The 18,111-nt window shown below is 35.2% G+C and overlaps 2 protein-coding genes and 1 long non-coding RNA gene across 6 annotated transcripts in view; 2 read left to right on the top strand and 1 right to left on the bottom strand.

Moving 5' to 3' along the window:
- LOC107477258 (uncharacterized) overlaps nt 1–1,527 on the bottom strand; it is a 3,257-nt gene extending 1,730 nt beyond the window's left edge. For both annotated transcript variants that reach the window (XR_001589755.3, XR_001589754.3), the window contains exons 1-3: nt 1,234–1,527; nt 1,104–1,159; nt 406–488 (exon numbers count right to left, since the gene is read on the bottom strand). This is a non-coding gene — a long non-coding RNA (uncharacterized LOC107477258). The remainder of the gene's footprint in view (nt 1–405; nt 489–1,103; nt 1,160–1,233) is intronic.
- Nucleotides 1,528–9,318: 7,791 nt separating this feature from the next.
- Nucleotides 9,319–12,167, top strand: LOC127743882 (uncharacterized). Of its 3 annotated transcripts, none has more exons than XM_052256063.1 (8): nt 9,319–9,469; nt 9,572–9,739; nt 9,871–10,210; nt 10,487–10,681; nt 10,798–10,887; nt 11,044–11,102; nt 11,584–11,734; nt 11,880–12,167. In XM_052256063.1, exons 3-8 carry the CDS (start codon nt 9,902–9,904, stop codon nt 11,961–11,963), a joined length of 888 nt encoding a protein of 295 aa, XP_052112023.1. In that variant the 5' UTR covers nt 9,319–9,469; nt 9,572–9,739; nt 9,871–9,901; the 3' UTR covers nt 11,964–12,167. The 3 variants fall into 3 exon arrangements, with proteins under 3 accessions (XP_052112023.1, XP_052112025.1, XP_052112024.1); XM_052256065.1 differs by having other exon boundaries at nt 9,321–9,457; XM_052256064.1 differs by having other exon boundaries at nt 9,321–9,469; nt 9,572–9,707.
- A 2,103-nt stretch (nt 12,168–14,270) lies between these two features.
- LOC127743896 (phosphatidylinositol 4-kinase gamma 5) lies at nt 14,271–17,671 on the top strand. Its single transcript, XM_052256096.1, has 2 exons — nt 14,271–14,517; nt 15,101–17,671. The coding sequence occupies exon 2, from the start codon at nt 15,379–15,381 to the stop codon at nt 17,308–17,310; it is 1,932 nt and encodes a 643-aa protein (XP_052112056.1). The 5' UTR covers nt 14,271–14,517; nt 15,101–15,378; the 3' UTR covers nt 17,311–17,671.
- Nucleotides 17,672–18,111: the final 440 nt, after the last annotated feature.

Below are 18,111 nucleotides of genomic sequence, written 5' to 3'. Positions count from 1 at the left end.
TCTAGTGAACTTGGGTCTAGTGACCTGGATTCAAATTCAATTGTAGCCTTTGAAAAATAAAAAATCATTTAGTTGGAATTATGATATGGGTTTTATGCTAGAAATGTATCATTTAGTCTTAAGAATCAAACACAAAAATTAGTATTTTTATATTAAAGTCAATTTACAAGTATTTTTTTTTCATTCAAGTCACTCATGGAAGGGGTTCACTCAATGGACCATAATTGAAACCAAAAATATTGAAACTTAACTAAATGATCGTATGAACATAAATTTTTTATTCCTGCTCACTGTACAAATACATATGTAAACTACTATTGACAAGAGTTTAAATACAAGTAAGAATATCATTAGCTATTGATTTGAATATGGGAAAAATAAAAGTTCATTAACCATACATCTAACCTCCAATATTCCAGGGAAGCAAAAAGAGAGAAGATCCAGGCATTTAAGCGGCCACTTTTTTATGGAGGATAGAAAAATAAGACCTGAAAAAATTTGAATATGACTGTTAAAAGGTACTCAGAATCATAGATAGTTAAAGAAAAAAATTGGTATAAGATAAATTGAACTAGGATTGAGACATTGAACACATTGGTAGAAGGCTTGGTATAAGAGTTTAAATGCAAGCAAGAATTTGAATGCGTACGTCAGACCAGGGATCAAAAACAAATCTACAACTTGGATTTGGAACAAGGACAATAATGTTAAAGGAATAGGCAAATTAAAGGCTTGGTGAAGAACTTGCTACTAAATTTGACAAGTCTAAAAGCCACCCTGCTGCTTTGGCAAACCCAAGTATGGAGTGGCAAAATGGGAACTCTCAAAAGCTTGCTTATCAAGAGAATATTTACTCATGAAACGCAATTCCTTTACCTATATCTTCAAATTTTGCCAAGTAGGTCTTAACATTATTATTCTTTGCCAAGTATGTCTTAACATTATTATTCGAGTTTTATAATTAAGTTTCAAATCCATTACTAATTAATGAACTGAAATGCACCGAGATTCATGAAATCAGTAGCTCAAGGTGCCAAGAACCATGTGAAATCAGCACAACAGAAGGCTAATAGCAACAATTTTATTTCATATATGGCTCGTACCTAATGAGATTCGTGGAAGTGATTCGGGGAGCCTTGATTGCAGCACGTAAATCCCTCTTCGCAATCCAAAAAGAAGATTATCAGGAAAATAAATTAACAAAATCTAAAACGGAAAAGGAAAACGGCGTACCAAGCAGCAATGAGAACTGAGACACCGATGGAGACGCCGATGGCGACGACGGAAAAGGTGTAAGGAGAGATCTTAACGAGCGCAGTACCCCAAGAGCGGACGCCACGCCACTAACCTTCGACGAACGGAGAAGCCAAGGAAGATAAAGACGATGTCCTTAGAGCTTGGAACGGCGGCGGCGCCAACAAGCTTCGGACGGCGGCGACAATGGGGGCTAGGGTTATGAATTGGGGAAAGAAAGAAGGGGGGTTGTTTCAATTTCCTTAAGTTCACGCGGTTCTATTTCCTTCAGTTTTCCACTATAGCATAGCTTAAGAAAATGAGTTTATTTTAATTTTTTTAAATTAAGATAATAAAATTGATATATTATATATAATGAGCCTTATATTTTTATTTTTTACAAATTTATTTTATCTAACATACCAAGAATTAATTTATCATACGCATTTAAATAAACAAATAAAATTAACCACTCAAGTAATTTAAATTAATTACGATATGATGAATCTTTTATTTTAATATTCTACAATCATTTTAAAAAGTTTTAAATTATTTTTTAATTTAAAATTATTAATAGTATTCAACCTAATTTTATATTTATAAAATTAGATATAAAATTTTAATATTTAAAGTGACACCTTTAGGTCACCCTCCAAAACTGTGACCATAGACCTTTTTAGGCCACCCTTAAAATCGTGACCATAGACCGCTTTAGGTCACCCCCCAAAACCGTGACCATAGACCCTTTTAGGTCACCCTTTTTGAAAAACCGTGACCATAGACTCTTTTAGGCCACCCCCAAAAACCGTGACCATAGACACTTTTAGGCCACCCACCAAAATCGTGACCATAGACCCTTTTAGGCCACCCTCAAAACCGTGACCATAGACCCCTTTAGGTCACCCCCCAAAACCGTGACCATAGACCCTTTTAGGTCACCCCTTTTTAAAAACCGTGACCATAACCCCTTTTTGGTCACTGTAAAAAACCGTGACCATAGACCCCTTTAGGTCACCTCAAAAACCGTGACCATAGACCCTTTTAGGCCACCCCCCAAAACCGTGACCATAGACCCCTTTAGGCCACCCCCGAAAACCGTGACCATAGACCCTTTTAGGTTACCCTTTTTTGAAAAACCGTGACCATAATCTCCTTTTGGTCACTGTAAAAAACCGTGACCATAGACCCCTTTAGGTCACCCCTCAAAACCGTGACCATAGACCCTTTTAGGGCACCATTTTTTAAAAAATCGTGACCATAGGTACTCTATGGTCACCCTTTCCAAAAAAACCGTGACCATAGCTTTTTTTTTTGTCACCCTAAAAAACCGTGACCATAGATGGTCTATGGTCACAGTTTTTTACCGTGACCAAAAAAACCGTGGCCATAGACCCAAAATATTGTAGTGTACGTAATTGCCTGTATTTATACGAAAGATTAGAATTTTGTAATAATTTATATTGAATAATGGACCAAATAGTTAAGTGATATGTGAAAATATACTCAATTAGCATTTGTTTATGCGTTTATTTAGTTAAATTTAAGATAATAATATTTTTAGTGAGTTATTGATTTAGTTAAATATTAATTAGTATTTATTAATCAATATTTATTTGTGTCTTTATTTTTTTTCTTAAGATTGAGTTAATAACCTGATGTAAAGTTTATTTATATTAGTATTAATGCAGTGAGTGTTGATTTACTTTTAATTTCGGTTATTAAATACTTGTGTATTAAATATTTATCGTATGGCTGTCGTCGTGGCAGAAATTTCTATTGTCGCAGATGGTGAATTTGCCGTGGAAATGGAATTTAGTTCCAGAAAAGTTGTTACTATGGCGATGAAAGATTATACCATCCGAAGATGTGTAGACTACCAGGTGTATGAGTCGGAGTCGTTGACATTGTATGCCAAATTTACACAGTATGGGTCAGAGTGTGATTGGATTATCAGGGTTAGCATGATCAACAGAAAGTACTGTTGTGTTATAATGAGATATAATGGTAGTCACACTTGTACCAGAGCCACCATTTCTCAAAATCATTTGAAGCTGGATTCGAACACAATTGCAAAAGCAATAACAGTAAGACTAAACCCAAAACAAATACTTCTTTAATGAAAACACATCTAGCCTTCTTGAATCTCATCCAATGACTTCGTAAAGTGAGCAAGAGTAAGAAATCTATAACGTCGGTCTCCATGGTTCTAGTTACGCCACCAAATATGATTTATTTCATTAACACAACTAAAACATAAATATGAAGATACGATGTAAGTAGATAATGTTACTTGTTTGTAAGCGAAAAAACTGCGGAGTTCCCTAGGAATCAGCGCAAAATACGGTAGACGGATCTAAGCCCAAGTTAGCAGAAGTGTTAGCGGGCCATCGATTTTCTTACAGTCAAAACAAGATGTCATGCATGGCGCCCTGTATAGGTGTTCTAGGCATGCCGATCCCCAGCCATACTGTCTGATACTGCCAAAGAATCACGAAAAAAAGACAGAAACTTTCAGTGCACAGATGCTCCAGACTTGTCTCCAAATAAGATCGTACCAAATAACAACATAATGTGGCACTTCACGTACCTCAGAATACTGTTTTCGTCAATCAACTGTAAACGTTCTTTTAAATCTCGAAGCCACGTCAATTTTATGCAGCTTCCTCTGTAGTTTGACTTTCTCGTTGCAATCCCAAATTAGTACAAACACTCAACTTCTAAGGTTTCAAAATTGCTCTTAATCATTCCTGTGACTGGAAGACCGTTCGTCGGAAGATCAAGAATTACAGTCACATCTTCCAGTGTCACAGCACACTCACCAACCGGAAGGTGAAAGGTGTGTGTGTCTGGATGCCACCTTTCAACTAGAGTATTTACCAGTGCTTACTGATATTGAACTATTCCAATATGAGAAACATGATAAAAACTAGTAAATTATAAATGTTTTTCTGCATTTTCATGGTATCGATCCGGAGGTAATGAGTGATTACATATCAAAATCTGTGAACTCTACAAACACATAACAAACTATTAGTCAAATCATTAATAATTACTAATTTACTACTAAAATTAATATTTTTCTAATTAGAGTAACTAATTTATTAAACTAATGCAAAATTTTCTATTAATTAGCTAATTTAGTAACTACCATGTATCAATAAAGACAACTAAAACAAATAATTTTATTACATCCAATTTAGTACACAGTTCACTACACAAGACATATTAATTAAATTTACACAGCTATCATAAATAAAAACCAATTAAAATAAATAATTTTACTAAATCCAATTTACTAAACTCCCGAGTAATAATAATTTAACTTCTAAATTTAATTAATAATCCTACAAATTATTGCGAATGCTTTTTAATTTTTAAAAATTACGATATTATTATGCATATTAATTATTTTAGCCATACTGTTTCCTAAAGTAAACATTGAATTGTTTCTTACATAATTATTTATTTATGAGAAAAGGACAAATAGATCCCTGACCTTTTGTCCCGCAGACATTTTTGTCCCTAACCATTTGAAAATACTTTTAAATCCCTGACTTTCACAAAACTTAGACGAATGAGTCCCTCCGTCCAAATGCCTCCGTCAGACTCAACGAAAAAGTTTGACATGGCTCCCGTTCTAATGACCTGGCGTGACAGATTGACACATGGATTAATGACTGGAAGGGTACTTTCAAAAATTGGACAAATAAGTCCCTGAAACTAAAGCCTACTTTGTTTTGCGTTTGGCCCTAATCCTTAAACTAATTACTTTTCTTTGTGGAGGTTAGTGGTGAGGATCCCTATCTTAAATTGATGCAGATAGAATGGTGGTGTTGAGCTGATTTCTGGTTTGGATTCGAGTGACCCGATTGGTTTTGGAATGGATCCGGGTGCGATGATGAACAAGGGCTCGTTTGGGAATGGGGGAGGCAATACGGTGCCATTTAGCTTGGCGGAGATCTGGCTGTTCCCGCAGGCCGTCAACGCTGCTGGAGGCGGTGTCTTGGGACTCAGGAGGCTGCAGTTTGGCTTGGGACAGTTTGGAAATTTCATTGCCAGTCCCAACCGGGAACCTGGACTGGTTGCTTCAGAATAGAAGGCGGCCAGCGGTGGCAGTAGTGGTGGTAGTAGAAAGAGGCGTGAATCAGAGGAGGAATCCCCTAAGGGTATTTCCATCAGCAATGTTGCACCTAATGTCGTGGTAATTTTCATTATTGCCTCTGTTTATCCAATTATTACAACTAATTTACTGTGTTTCGAATTAATAAGAGAGAATTAAATGAAAAAAACATGTTCAATGCTAGTATTTTTTATCTCTGTTTCAGTTGAAATAATGAAAATGGATTTGCATATAGTTCATGTTATACTTTCTAGTTGCAATTTGTTTATGTAGTTTGAATTAATTGTAGTGAAAGTATTGTGAATTGAATTCATGTGTGAGTGTCTATGTGGTTTGGGCAGAATGATAGGGATGGAAAAGGCTTAAAGGAGGAGGAGGAGTGTTTGGGGGCAGGAATGAAAGCCGTGACGCGAAAGTTTAGGGAGGGCCAAATGCAAAACAATGCAGTTTTTAGGTTTAGTGACTTATTTATCCGATTTTCGAAAGTATCCTTCCAGTCATCAGTTTATGTGTCAATCCGTCACGTCAGGTCATCAGAACGGGAGCCACATCAGACTTTTTCGTCGGGTCTGACGGAGGCATTTGAACGGAGGGACTCATCCGTCCAAGTTTTGTGAAAGTCAGGGATTTAAAAATAATTTCAAATGGTCAGAGACGAAAATGTCCGTGAAACAAAAGGTCAGGACCTATTTATCCTTTTCTCTTTATTTATTTAGTCATATATAATTTACTGAAAAATAATTCCTATATCACTAATACAATTTCTAACTTACTATTAACAATAATAACTAATAGATAAATCCAATTCTTATTTAACTAATAATGTCCTACTTAATTATTAAAACCTCAACTACAATAATATATTTATGTCAGTTAAAAAACTAACAATAAACAAATAATTATTACCGAAAAATAAATATATTATATTTTACAAAATCTAATTATTAATCAAAATTTCCAATATTATTACAAAAAGTATACACCAATTTAGTTTATTTATTGTTACAAAAAATTATTATAATGTTAAAATTAATTATAAATTTTAATTAATTAATTATTATTGAGTTAAGAAATTAATAAATTTAATTAGTGATGACAAATATTATTTTTGAGCAAAATAAATAATTAGTGTTGATTAATTATAAGTGCATATTACTAATTATTTAGTGTTGCAGGCCAAAACTCAATATTGCAACAACCTAATATAAAAGCAAGCAGCCCAAACTGATTGAAATCAAGAAACAAGGTTGGCGGGCTATAAAACAAGGAAAGCCCAAAGAAATCAAAGCAAGATAACTAATGGGCTGAATTTGAGTAGAACCCGATCCAAGCCCGAATTGATTTCAAATCCCTCTCACTGGCATTCACCAACTCAACGTTCTTCTCTTCTCTAATCATGTCAAATCACAAACTTAGAAAAGTAAGAAAGAGAAAGAGAAAGCTTCTTCCTTAAGGTGATCATCAAAGAAGTAAGAAAGAGAAAGTCCAAGCTTGAAACTCAGAAGTCTAATCACCCATTTCAAACCAAATCAAGTTTAGGTTAAAGATAACCCATTTCCTTTTACATGCAACACACTTTCTTCTCTTCATCTTCAACTCTCTGCCACTCCATTTCGGGTTATATGGAAAAGAGAATTTCTGTTCCTCACTACTGTGCATCAACGGTTGAGAATACGTCTTGGGGACCAAGTTGTGTTTCAATGGTCAAGATCTAGGTTTACCATTGAAGAAATCTTTTTTGCTGTTAAAGTGGCTTTCGGTCAACCAAGGAAGGTCAGAAGCAAAGTTTCCATTATGAGGATTAATGGAAAAAAGTGAGACTGTGGGTTGGTGAAGCTCAAGACTCAAGGTATTGACCTTGGAAGAAGAACCCAGCAACATGCAAGGAGATAAAAGAGGTTTGCTGCTTATTCAGAAACTAAGGAGAGATAACCAGAGTATTGAGGTTTTGTTTCTGAGAAGTATTCTTTGAAAAGGTTCAACTAACTGGACAGTGTATCCTAATCAAAGGTGCATTCCGCCAGTATGAAGAACTGAATCAGAGGTTTGATGATCTGGTTTTCGCATAGCACAAAGGATGTTGATGAAGTCAATCTCCCTCATGTTTTACAGATTGTAATGTACTTTTCTATGTTTATCTTTCTGTAATTTTTTGTGAGAAAAGACATTGTGAGAAAGCTCAAGTAAAAGCCATGAGTGGAAAAAGGCTGAGTGATACACTTGAGAGAAAAGCCTAGAGTTACTTTCTGATTTCTTTAGGTTGGTTAAGTGTCTTGTATCTTGTACCTGTTAGGTATCCCTTTCTTAGTTGGGTTAGCACTAAGAGTGACTAGTTAGGTGTTAGCATAGCCAATGTCAAGTTAGGTTAGAACTTGAGTGTGAAATTAGTGTATGTAATACCTTTAACTATAGTGGAAATTCTTCCATTGTTGTGGAGGAGACTGGACGTAGGTTGCATAGCACAAGGCAACCGAACCAGGATATATGCTGGTGTTAGCTTTTCTCTTCTCTGCTATGTTCTATTTTCTGATATTCATGAGACAAAAATAAATTGTCTCATAAATTTCCGCTACTGAGTACAAACAGAATCAGAATTGAAAGTTTGATTTAAAAGGTCATAACAGCAACTTAAAAAGAAAGGCATAGATTCAACCCTCCTTTTCTAAGCCTACCACAACCTTCAATTATAATTTTTAAAATTATTACAAAATTTTTTTAAAATATTCTCTAACTAACTACATCTAAACATATATATTTCTAACTATTATTTAAACATATATTCTTAAATTTTTAATAATAATAATAATATTTCTGTCACATATATATGCCTAAATTCAATTTCTAACAACAATAATAAAAATTAAATTTCTAACAATAATAATTATAATTCTGAAATATAAAAAATTTAAAAAATAAACTTACATAATCAGAATGGCAGAAATAATTTACAATATGAAGTTCAGGACAATCAACATCTTTATATTTGTATTTCTTTGGCATTGTAATTTTTTTCATGCACCTAGAAAAAGAAGTTGCTAAACGATGAAGAAGAAGAAGAAGAGAGAATGGCTGCTGATGGATTGAAGGAGAAACTGATTTCGGAAGGAGGGAATGGGTGCAGGAAGGGAGTATGTTGGGTTTAAGGGGCACCGTTATGGGGAGCTTGTCATGTGTGACACGTGGTGAAAATGGCACAACTCGGACCGTCCGTGAGGTCACCCTTAAATCGGACCGTCCGATTGGACAGCTTCAACTCGCACCATCTGATTTCTTCTCCCCTGACACCACACCCTGGTAAAGCACGCATGCACTCCATATTCACATCCTACTCTATCCCCCTCCATATGAAAATTAAAAAGCGTCTTGACCACTATACACTGAAAAAATAACTTTTTGCAAAACCATGTGGGGAGTTATAAAAAGGCCTTATGCCAGCATTTGTTTACATATTCAGATAGAGATACAAAATTATATTATTATGTTCAAAGACATTAAAATAGTATATTTTATATTTTTTTAATAAGAAGGTTCTTTCTAATAGGAAGCTACTTCTTATTAAAAAAGACATAGAGACATTAACAAGAGACACAATTATTTTTTTTATTGTTATTCTCATTAATTTTTTATAATTATGTTTTTTATTATTATATTTTTCTCTTCAAATTTTTTCTATGAAAAAAAAGTAAATTAAACTTTCATAATTTATTCTAATTTATTATCAAATAAATATAAAATACTAATTTTTATATCTCTATTTTTTTTGTGTCTTATTCTTAATATTTTATTTCGTACCAAAAATTAGAAGCCACCTGTAATCCTTTTTTTTTGTCATACACTTGTAATCTCTTTAGTTCAAAAATTTTAAAAATAGAGATTAGGTCAACGGCCCAGCCCAATCAAATATTCTCTCATAAAAAAACGATAAAATTAAATTTTGAAACCGCCTTTAGGGAAAAAAAAGAAAAGAGAAAACTCTCTTTCTTGTTTCTTCTTTCTTCTTTCTCTTCGCACCAAAAGCAACATCAGGACTTGGCGGTGGTGGCGACGGCGGCGAAAGTGACAACAGCCAACAGGAACGGCGGCGGAAAAATGTTTCTCAAATCAGTCCGTACACATGTAACCATTTGTCAATTTGAAAATTTAGGGTTTCATTTTGATAGCGTTTCTTGAGTTGTTTGATTATACTAACATAAGCTAGATTGATTGTGCTTGATGCAGATCGAAGTTTGCGTGATTGGACATGCTTAACAATAAGAACAAAAGCTTTTTCTCAATGAGCTGCGACGAGTTTATGGATCTTTCAAGAATATTGTGTTTGATGAGAATGCTCACACTTGAAGAAACTTGTGCCAGAGTATGATCAATTTTTTGTAACAAATTGATTACGTAAACCACTCTTTTCTCTGTCTAATTTTAGCTTTTAAATTATTTTGTGGAGAGGTTTCCTCAAGGTTCATTAGTTACTCATCATTTCTGTTAATTTAACTAGTCTTGTGTCTTGTGGTGGCTAATTGCAGTTATCAGTTTCTGTGATTCATTATTTTAGCCATGTCGGAAGCGTCGAAAAGTTTGGGTGGCCATGAAAGAGTAGGACCTGATTACTTTGGTTATTATTCTTCTGAAGTTGTTAATCTGTTGTCACAAGATGAGGATGCTTTGTCTGTTGCTACCGATGCGTCCGAGGTGCCTCAAAATAAGTGTGGAGAAGGAGAGAACAATGCAGTTGGTACCAATGGCAATTGTTCCGGGGAATTGTTCAGTGATGGCATTGGAGCTGGGCTTTCAGACCTGAAAAAGGACAGATTACGATCACTGCTCAGACAGAGTGTCACTACTCTTTCGTCCGAAGTTGATGAGGTATATCATGCAGCTTGAATCTGTTCTGGTTGTAATTAAAATAACTAAATAAGGCCCATTGATGATATGATATTACCAAGAATGTTCATCGCATAAGCTCTACAATTTTTCATATAGAAATTTAGATATTGACCAACAACATTGAATATTGATACAAAAACAATATTGATGCATGTTTTGAAGCTGCTTCAATCGATACATTGCATACCTGCTGAGTTGCTGTCTTGATTGTTTAAGGAGTTTGGGTATGTTACTGATTGTCAACCGAAAACGCAGGTGGTAGACCCTGTTTTTGCTATACATCAATTGCAATCTAAACAAAGAAGTAAAAAACAGACGCTGGATCATACAGCTGTTGCATCAAACAATGCTCAGCATATTCCTTGTAAAAAGTCAAAGATCTTATCACCGCCCTCTTCAGCTAGCCTCCATGAACAATTTAGTGATGTCAATCCCACATGCAGTACAGAGGTAAGAGGTATCATTTTCATTAAGATTCTAATTAACATGTGTCTGTAATTTAGTGTACTAATGTGCTCAAGTATTGCTAGAAACTAATTTTTTACTTCATCCCTTTTAACACTTAGGTGAATGATGATCTCCAGTTTCTATTAGAGAATGACAGTGTGGAGGTTCAGGAGATGGTGAAGAACTGTGCAAATGAACTGAATGGAACAGTAATTCTTGAAAATTCTGTGTCTAATATTGATCGTCTTCTTTTAGCTTTTAGATTTCTGTGTCAAAATCATTGCATTTGTCATTTGATGTTTGTATTATATATAGTGCATGCATGTAATGCATGTATCTAATTGGTGTTTATTGTTGACTTTTAGTTGGAATACATGGAAAAACAACTGGAGGTACTACTTGATGCTGTAACGTCAAAGTGCAGGTATGCTGTGATACTCTGTCAATATGTGAAGAATGCTGATTCTTGCATGCTTTATTATGTGTCCTGATAAGTTGACATTGGCATAATATTGCAATCAATCTTAATATAACAAGTGAGATAAATATATCAGTGGTGAACTTTTCTGCTGTTTCTTTCACGAATGCATTGTTGGCTTGAAATCTAAGTGTCCACCTTTCACCACCTTATCAATCCCAAATGTAAATTGGCATTGGATTTTGATAAATGGTGAACATACTTTACTCTGGAACTTGAGATTAAAGTCTCATGCATGGCCTTGAATGAGAACAGTAGTGAGGAATCCTCTTTCCACCTTTGATTCTTCACCTAAACAGAGCTTCTAGCCTATTTTGTAACTGCTATAATATCAAACTTATTTGTCCTTTGTGGTGGTTATGAACTATAGTCCCCCCTTCCCCCTCCAATATGAAAAAAAAAATCTGCATAATTCTAAAACTTACAGGCCCATGACCCTTGGTGAGAGGCAACAGCTTCAGAGAATGATTCAGAAACTACCAGCAAAAAATCTTGACCGAATCGCTGAGATAATTTGTCGAAGTAGGCCTACAGAACAACCAAATTGTGATAAAATCTTTGTTGATCTGGAAAAAGAGGTACTACAATTGGGATTATGATATGATGATATATTTCTTGGTTCCATTGTTATATTGCTTAGTGACTTAGTGTAATTTGGGTTATGGATTATGATCATGATTTACATTATAAGTTGCTTATTATGTTATGTTACATATTCTGCAGGATAATGCTACACTTTGGAGACTGTATTATTATGTTGAAGCTGTTGAGAAAGCCAAAACACTCTCTTGCACTCAAGAGGTTTAGTTTTATAAGTGCTTTTTGAAAACTTGACCTCTAATTCTAGTTCATTAGAATTCAATATCAACATTAAGAAAATTCATTTGTGCTGAGTATATAGATTTTCATCTTTCTAATGTAGAGGGGGTTTGGTGATACCAAATGAAGTATCAACCATACTTTGTGCCCCAAATTGGAAGCATTTGACATTTAATTAGAATTTTTTTTTGAGCCCTCATGGTCACAAATGGGCCTACCATGTTCTGCTTTCTTGGGTCATGGATTCTCTTTCATGAAGACTGGGTTACTACTTTGACTCTAAAAGAGAGTTTAATTTACAGCCCAAAAAAGGGTTAACTAAAAGACCGATAAGAAAAACAGAGGTCAATTTAATACTACCAATGCATTAGGCTTTCTCAAAGATCAGATACTTGACCAACTCATCTGGGTTTTTTGGATTATCAATAGTTTAATTGTTGAAAATTATCTTTATTCATTTTAATCTTTGTGTATGAGTGACATTTTTGTATTTATATAACGGTGCAGATCAAAAAATAAATGTGACAGATATACTAACTAAATTCCGATATTAAATTAGATTGTCCTGTTATTATTACACTTCTGTTCTACCTGTTGTACAGTTATGACAGAAATTGTACCACTCCTATAAATCAAGGAACATGCGGTAAACAATGATTATGTGCTGATATTGTCATTTTTTAAATTTTGCAGGAACTGTTTGTATTTTTTGAGATTATTTTTTTGTTAATAGTATAAATTTTTGAGTATTATCTAAGTAGTCTATCTAAAAATTAAATAACTAAAATAAATGAATGATAGCGATATTTCTATTATAACAACTTGATTGGTTCTTAATAATATTTTTTAAACTTGTAATATTTCAACAACTAATTCTTTTACTATTAATTGATTCCATATGTATTAACAAAATACTCTTTCATTAGTGATTAAATTAAATCGGTCTGTTAACTACTAATTTATAAACTTACTGATTTGTTTTGTTACATTTTGAGATCTAAATTGCCAAAATAATAGTTGAAAAACCACTATAAATAAATAAATAGATTTAACTAATTTATGTTCTAAAAGCACATTTTAAAAATATAATAATAAAATTTTTAAATATTTTTAATGTATTTAATACATTCAATACATAAAAATAATAATTTTATAAATTTTTTATAAAATTTTCTTTTATAATATACTTATGCCTTTTTAAGACATAAGTTAGCAAAAATTCTAAATAAATTACCCCAAATTCAGTGATTTGGAGGAAATTCCAAGGTTGTCAGGGTACTATAGGAATTTCACATGGCGCGAATCCATTGGCCATTAAGCTGTGCGCGCTCACAGGATTACTCAACGATGATCACTCTACGGGAATGGGCCCCAATAATTGCGATAAAGCGCCCCATTCATTCGCTGACATTGCTCCCTTTGACCGTGACACAATGACACGTCACTGTCCAATCCGTTTTCGCCACGTCATCATGTTAGACGGTTCTGATCTCTCCTTCCTTCAGGATCAACGGTATCTGATCTCATATTCTAGACTATTCTTCTCACGTTTGATCGTAGAGAGAGAAACCATGCAAGTAAAAAAGAGTGTACTTATTTTTTTTTCTTTTTTCTTAACTTAATAAATCTAGGTCAAGGAAAGAAAGAGTTGAGGAATGTAACAGATTCTTATTTAAGATTGGAATTTGAAAATAAAAAAATATAAAAGTAGTGCCTTTTCTTAACAAAGTAAAATTTTAAAACTATGTCAATTAGCTTGCCATTTGTTAATAGTATAAATATACAAAAAAATATTTTTTCTATAAAAATCTACTATTTATATTTTAAATTATCACTATAAATATTTAATTACGTATCATTAAATATGAAGACTGTTTTTAAATTAGGGGATGTAAGAGAAGATTTAATTACATATCAATAAATGTGAAGATTGTTTATAAATTAGTAATTCTTTTACTAATATAAAATTTCACAATCCACAATTAAAATATGTTTTTGGCTTTTTACTTCTTAACCTGTTAAGCTTACTTAATTTAAGACAAGAATTCATATTCAATAATTAAGACCCCCATTAAATATTTACAGCACACGTGTCCGAATCCAATATGTCAGAAGAAAACATAAACAGTGCGTGTCTTTCATCACAGAAAAAAGAATGAGTAAGAGAGAGAGAATGAGGGTTAGTTTTAACCGTGGTTAGTTTTCGACCACGAGTCAATGATTCATGAACCCGTTTGAGTTAAAGAACGTTCTGAGCAACGAGGAACCAAAAATCAATGAATAGAAAAAGAAGAATAAAACCATTACTCACACGTAAATATAAAAAGAGAGAGAAAGGGTTTTCTTCTTTTTCTGAATTCATGTTGTGAATTTTAATCAAACCCTTCCTTCTCCTCCGAGTTAACTCGGAACGAGTCCTTTCCCCCTAATACACACACAACTCGCACTTCTTCTTCTTCTTCTCCTTCTCCTTCTTCTTCTTCTTCTTCTTCTTCTTCCGATTCGATCCCCAAATGGCAACAACAATAATCATCATCATGTGGTAAATAATAATAATTTCTTCGCAGTTCTTTTTTTTCCCTTTCGATTTCTTCGATCCTTTTTTTTTCTCAGCTCAATTTTATGGTTTCGATTTTGGAAGCCTTCTTTTATTTAGCGTCAATTTTGTGTTTGTTCTTTTGAGTGTTTGATAAATCTTGCATCTTTTCCTTTTTTTCTTTAATATATCATTCAAATGCTTATCGGTTTTTTCAGGTTTGTTTTAATTTATTCATTTTTAAAAATAATTTATTAAATTTTAATGCTCGGGAGCTTGACAAAAGAGAAAAAAAAAAGCAAAAAATTTGTGCATGAAATGCTTAATTTTTTAACTTGTGATGATGAAAATGAATTTTAGGAAGCATGAATTTGCCGAGTCTGGATCTGTGTTTCTATGTTGGGAATTAGGATTTTGTGAATAGTTCCCATATAGGAGAACCGTGTGTGGCAATAGAAATAAGCAATCAAGAAGCCTTTGATATTAATATAAGCTCATTCATGTATGAACCAAGTTTGATTTTTCTGTTTGTAATATTTATTATGTTGTTATGAATTATGATGGAAAATATTGGTATTATTATCTGCAGATTTATTGTTCTTCCATGTGGGGATAATGATGATGGCTTCAATGTAGAAAACCAGCTAGAATCTATCTCCATTTTGTTCAACTCTGGATCTGTGCTGATATTTGGATCAAATTCCCTTCCAATTAATGATTGTTGGGGAACAAGAGATCCGTCCCTCAAAATCGCCGTTGGCTTTGGAGTTCTTGGCAACTACTGCGAGGGAAGAAGCTTTCTTCCATCGCCGCCAGCTCTGTCGCCGTCTGTGAAAACTGTCTGATCTCAGCCGTCAACCACGGTTCATGTCTAGTAAATTGGACAGCCCAATTCAAACCCAGATGGCTGTGGCAGTGATGAGGAGCCCTTTAAGCACGGAGTACCGTGGGGGGAACAAGAGCATTGAAGGAGAGAAGCAACCTGCTGGGAGGAGAAGGGTTTTTGTGCAAACCGATACCGGGTGTGTCTTGAGCATGGAATTGGATCGAGGTGACAATGCACATACTGTGAAGAGGAGGCTGCAGGTTGCCCTTAATGTGCCTACTGAACAGAGCTCACTAACATTTGGGGATTTGGTCTTGAAGAACGACCTTAGTGCTGTACGGAAGGATTCACCCCTTCTTCTCACAAGGAATCTTATTCATAGGAGCTCATCCACACCGTGCTTGTCACCTACCGGACGTGATATGCAGCAAAGGGACAAGAGTGGGATTATTGAGATATTGGGGCAGTCAAATCACCTTAATAGGATGAAAGATATGGTTAAAGACATTGTGAAGGCAATTAAGATGGGGGCAGATCCAATTCCTGTTCATAGTGGGCTTGGGGGTGCTTACTATTTCCTGAATAGCCGTGGTGAGAATGCAGCAATTGTGAAACCAACTGATGAGGAGCCTTTTGCCCCAAACAATCCGAAAGGTTTTGTTGGTAAAGCTCTTGGACAACCAGGTCTGAAGCGCTCGGTTCGGGTGGGGGAAACAGGGTTCAGGGAGGTTGCTGCTTATCTTCTTGACTATGAACATTTTGCAAATGTGCCTCCCACTGCCTTGGTGAAGATAACTCACTCAATTTTTAACGTCAATGATGGGGTCAATGGGAACAACACACAAAGGAAAAAGCTGGTTAGCAAGATTGCCTCTTTCCAGCAGTTCATACCTCATGACTATGATGCAAGCGACCACGGGACATCAAGCTTCCCAGTCGCTGCTGTGCACCGTATAGGGATATTAGACATTAGGATTCTTAACACAGATAGGCATGCTGGCAATTTGTTAGTTAGAAAGCTTGGGAGTTTTGATCAAGTAGATTTAATTCCCATTGATCATGGTCTTTGCCTACCAGAAGCTTTGGAGGATCCTTATTTTGAATGGATTCATTGGCCTCAGGCTTCAATTCCTTTCTCTGAGGACGAACTATCTTACATTGCGAAGCTGGATCCTGCTCAAGATTGTGACATGTTACGTGCTGAACTTCCCATGATCCGAGAGGCGTGTCTTCGGGTCTTAGTACTCTGCACCATTTTCCTCAAGGAAGCAGCTGCTTTTGGTCTGTGTCTTGCTGAAATTGGTGAGATGATGACTAGGGAATTTCGCAGTGGTGAGGAGGAACCCAGTGAGTTGGAGGTTGTTTGTTTGGAGGCAAGGAAGATGCTGGTGGAGAGGGAAGAACTGTCTCCCTCCCCGAGGACTGACTTGGGAGAAGACTACTTCCAGTTTGATATAGACTGTGATGAAGCTGGGTCTGATTTCAATCCAAAGATGGCCATGGATGATCCTTTAACAAGATCACCTAAACCCATTTTTGGGAATGGGTATGCTCGCAGCCCCCTCTCAAAACTGGATGAGAGCATTGAAGAGGGAGAAGAGGGCAGTGATGGCGAATATCCCGAAGGTCCTGCCAATCCTACCCATGATGGAAATATCCCACCCGTTTCAAAACTTTCTGTGTCACTGAAGAACACCATGCTAAGCGAGGCAAGCCAGAAACATCAGACATACTTTGGAGGGAAATCCGATACTGATGCCTATTTTGCAAATACATCATCTGGTCATAGGAGTGCCAATGAGCAGCTTCCTGCAAGCATAAGCTTTGTGAAGTTGGTTGATATGACTGAGGATGAATGGACTATGTTTCTGGAGAAGTTTGTAGATCTGCTGTATCCGGCATTTGCGAGGAGGAAATCCATAACCTTAGGTCAAAGACAGAGGCAGAGGCTTGGTACGTCGTGCCAGTTTTGAAGTTGAGCTTATATACTTTGTTCTGATAGAGAGTGACTATAGAATGAAGAATAAGGCTTTTATAGGTTTTCCGGGAATGAAGGGTTTGCTAGGATAGTGTTATGGTTTGATGATATATATGGATGAAGAGGATGAGTGTTTTTAGTGTTTGGGAGTGAGGGTAGGATGAAGAACTGATGTAAATATGCTTGGTATCAGCCAAGTGGTAGGCCAAGTAGAATTGCTTGTAGTTTGATCTTATGATTTCATTTCTTCTTTTCTCCAATCACTTTGTGTTGTCTGATAAATAATATGTAGGATTAAAATCTTGAAATGAAGCTTATGTATATAATGAAAAATGTCTTTCCCTTTTTGTTCTTAATTTGTTTGCTCCTTCAATCTACATTTATTCTCAGCTCTAAACTTAGATGCATAACTAGTGACTGGGATAAGGGGTCCTGATTTCCAGTTTCCATTTTCCCATGATTGTGTTACCAATTCATTTTAAGGATAAACTTTCCAGCGTTATTCTTATACATTTGTAATCAAATCTGCTTACTTATCCATTTTCTAGAGTTATGCCAAATACTACAGATTAAAAGAGTTTCTTGAAACATACAACTTTTAATTTGTGGACAATATTCTTTTTTTTTTTTGGGTACCCGATAGGTCAGGGACTAATCTGTCGCGGATATGAGCTCTATTTAAGGGTATGCCGCTGGTTAATGGGTTGCTGCATGCACAAGGCGCGATTCGAACTCCTGACACTTGTTTAAGCGGACGAATGAACTGACTACTCGACTAACCCAAGTTGGTTAATTT

This window comes from Arachis duranensis, unplaced genomic scaffold (genome assembly GCF_000817695.3).
Source record: "Arachis duranensis cultivar V14167 unplaced genomic scaffold, aradu.V14167.gnm2.J7QH unplaced_Scaffold_165934, whole genome shotgun sequence".
Classification (NCBI taxonomy): domain Eukaryota; kingdom Viridiplantae; phylum Streptophyta; class Magnoliopsida; order Fabales; family Fabaceae; genus Arachis; species Arachis duranensis.
This window is presented reverse-complemented; position numbering and strand designations above follow the sequence as displayed.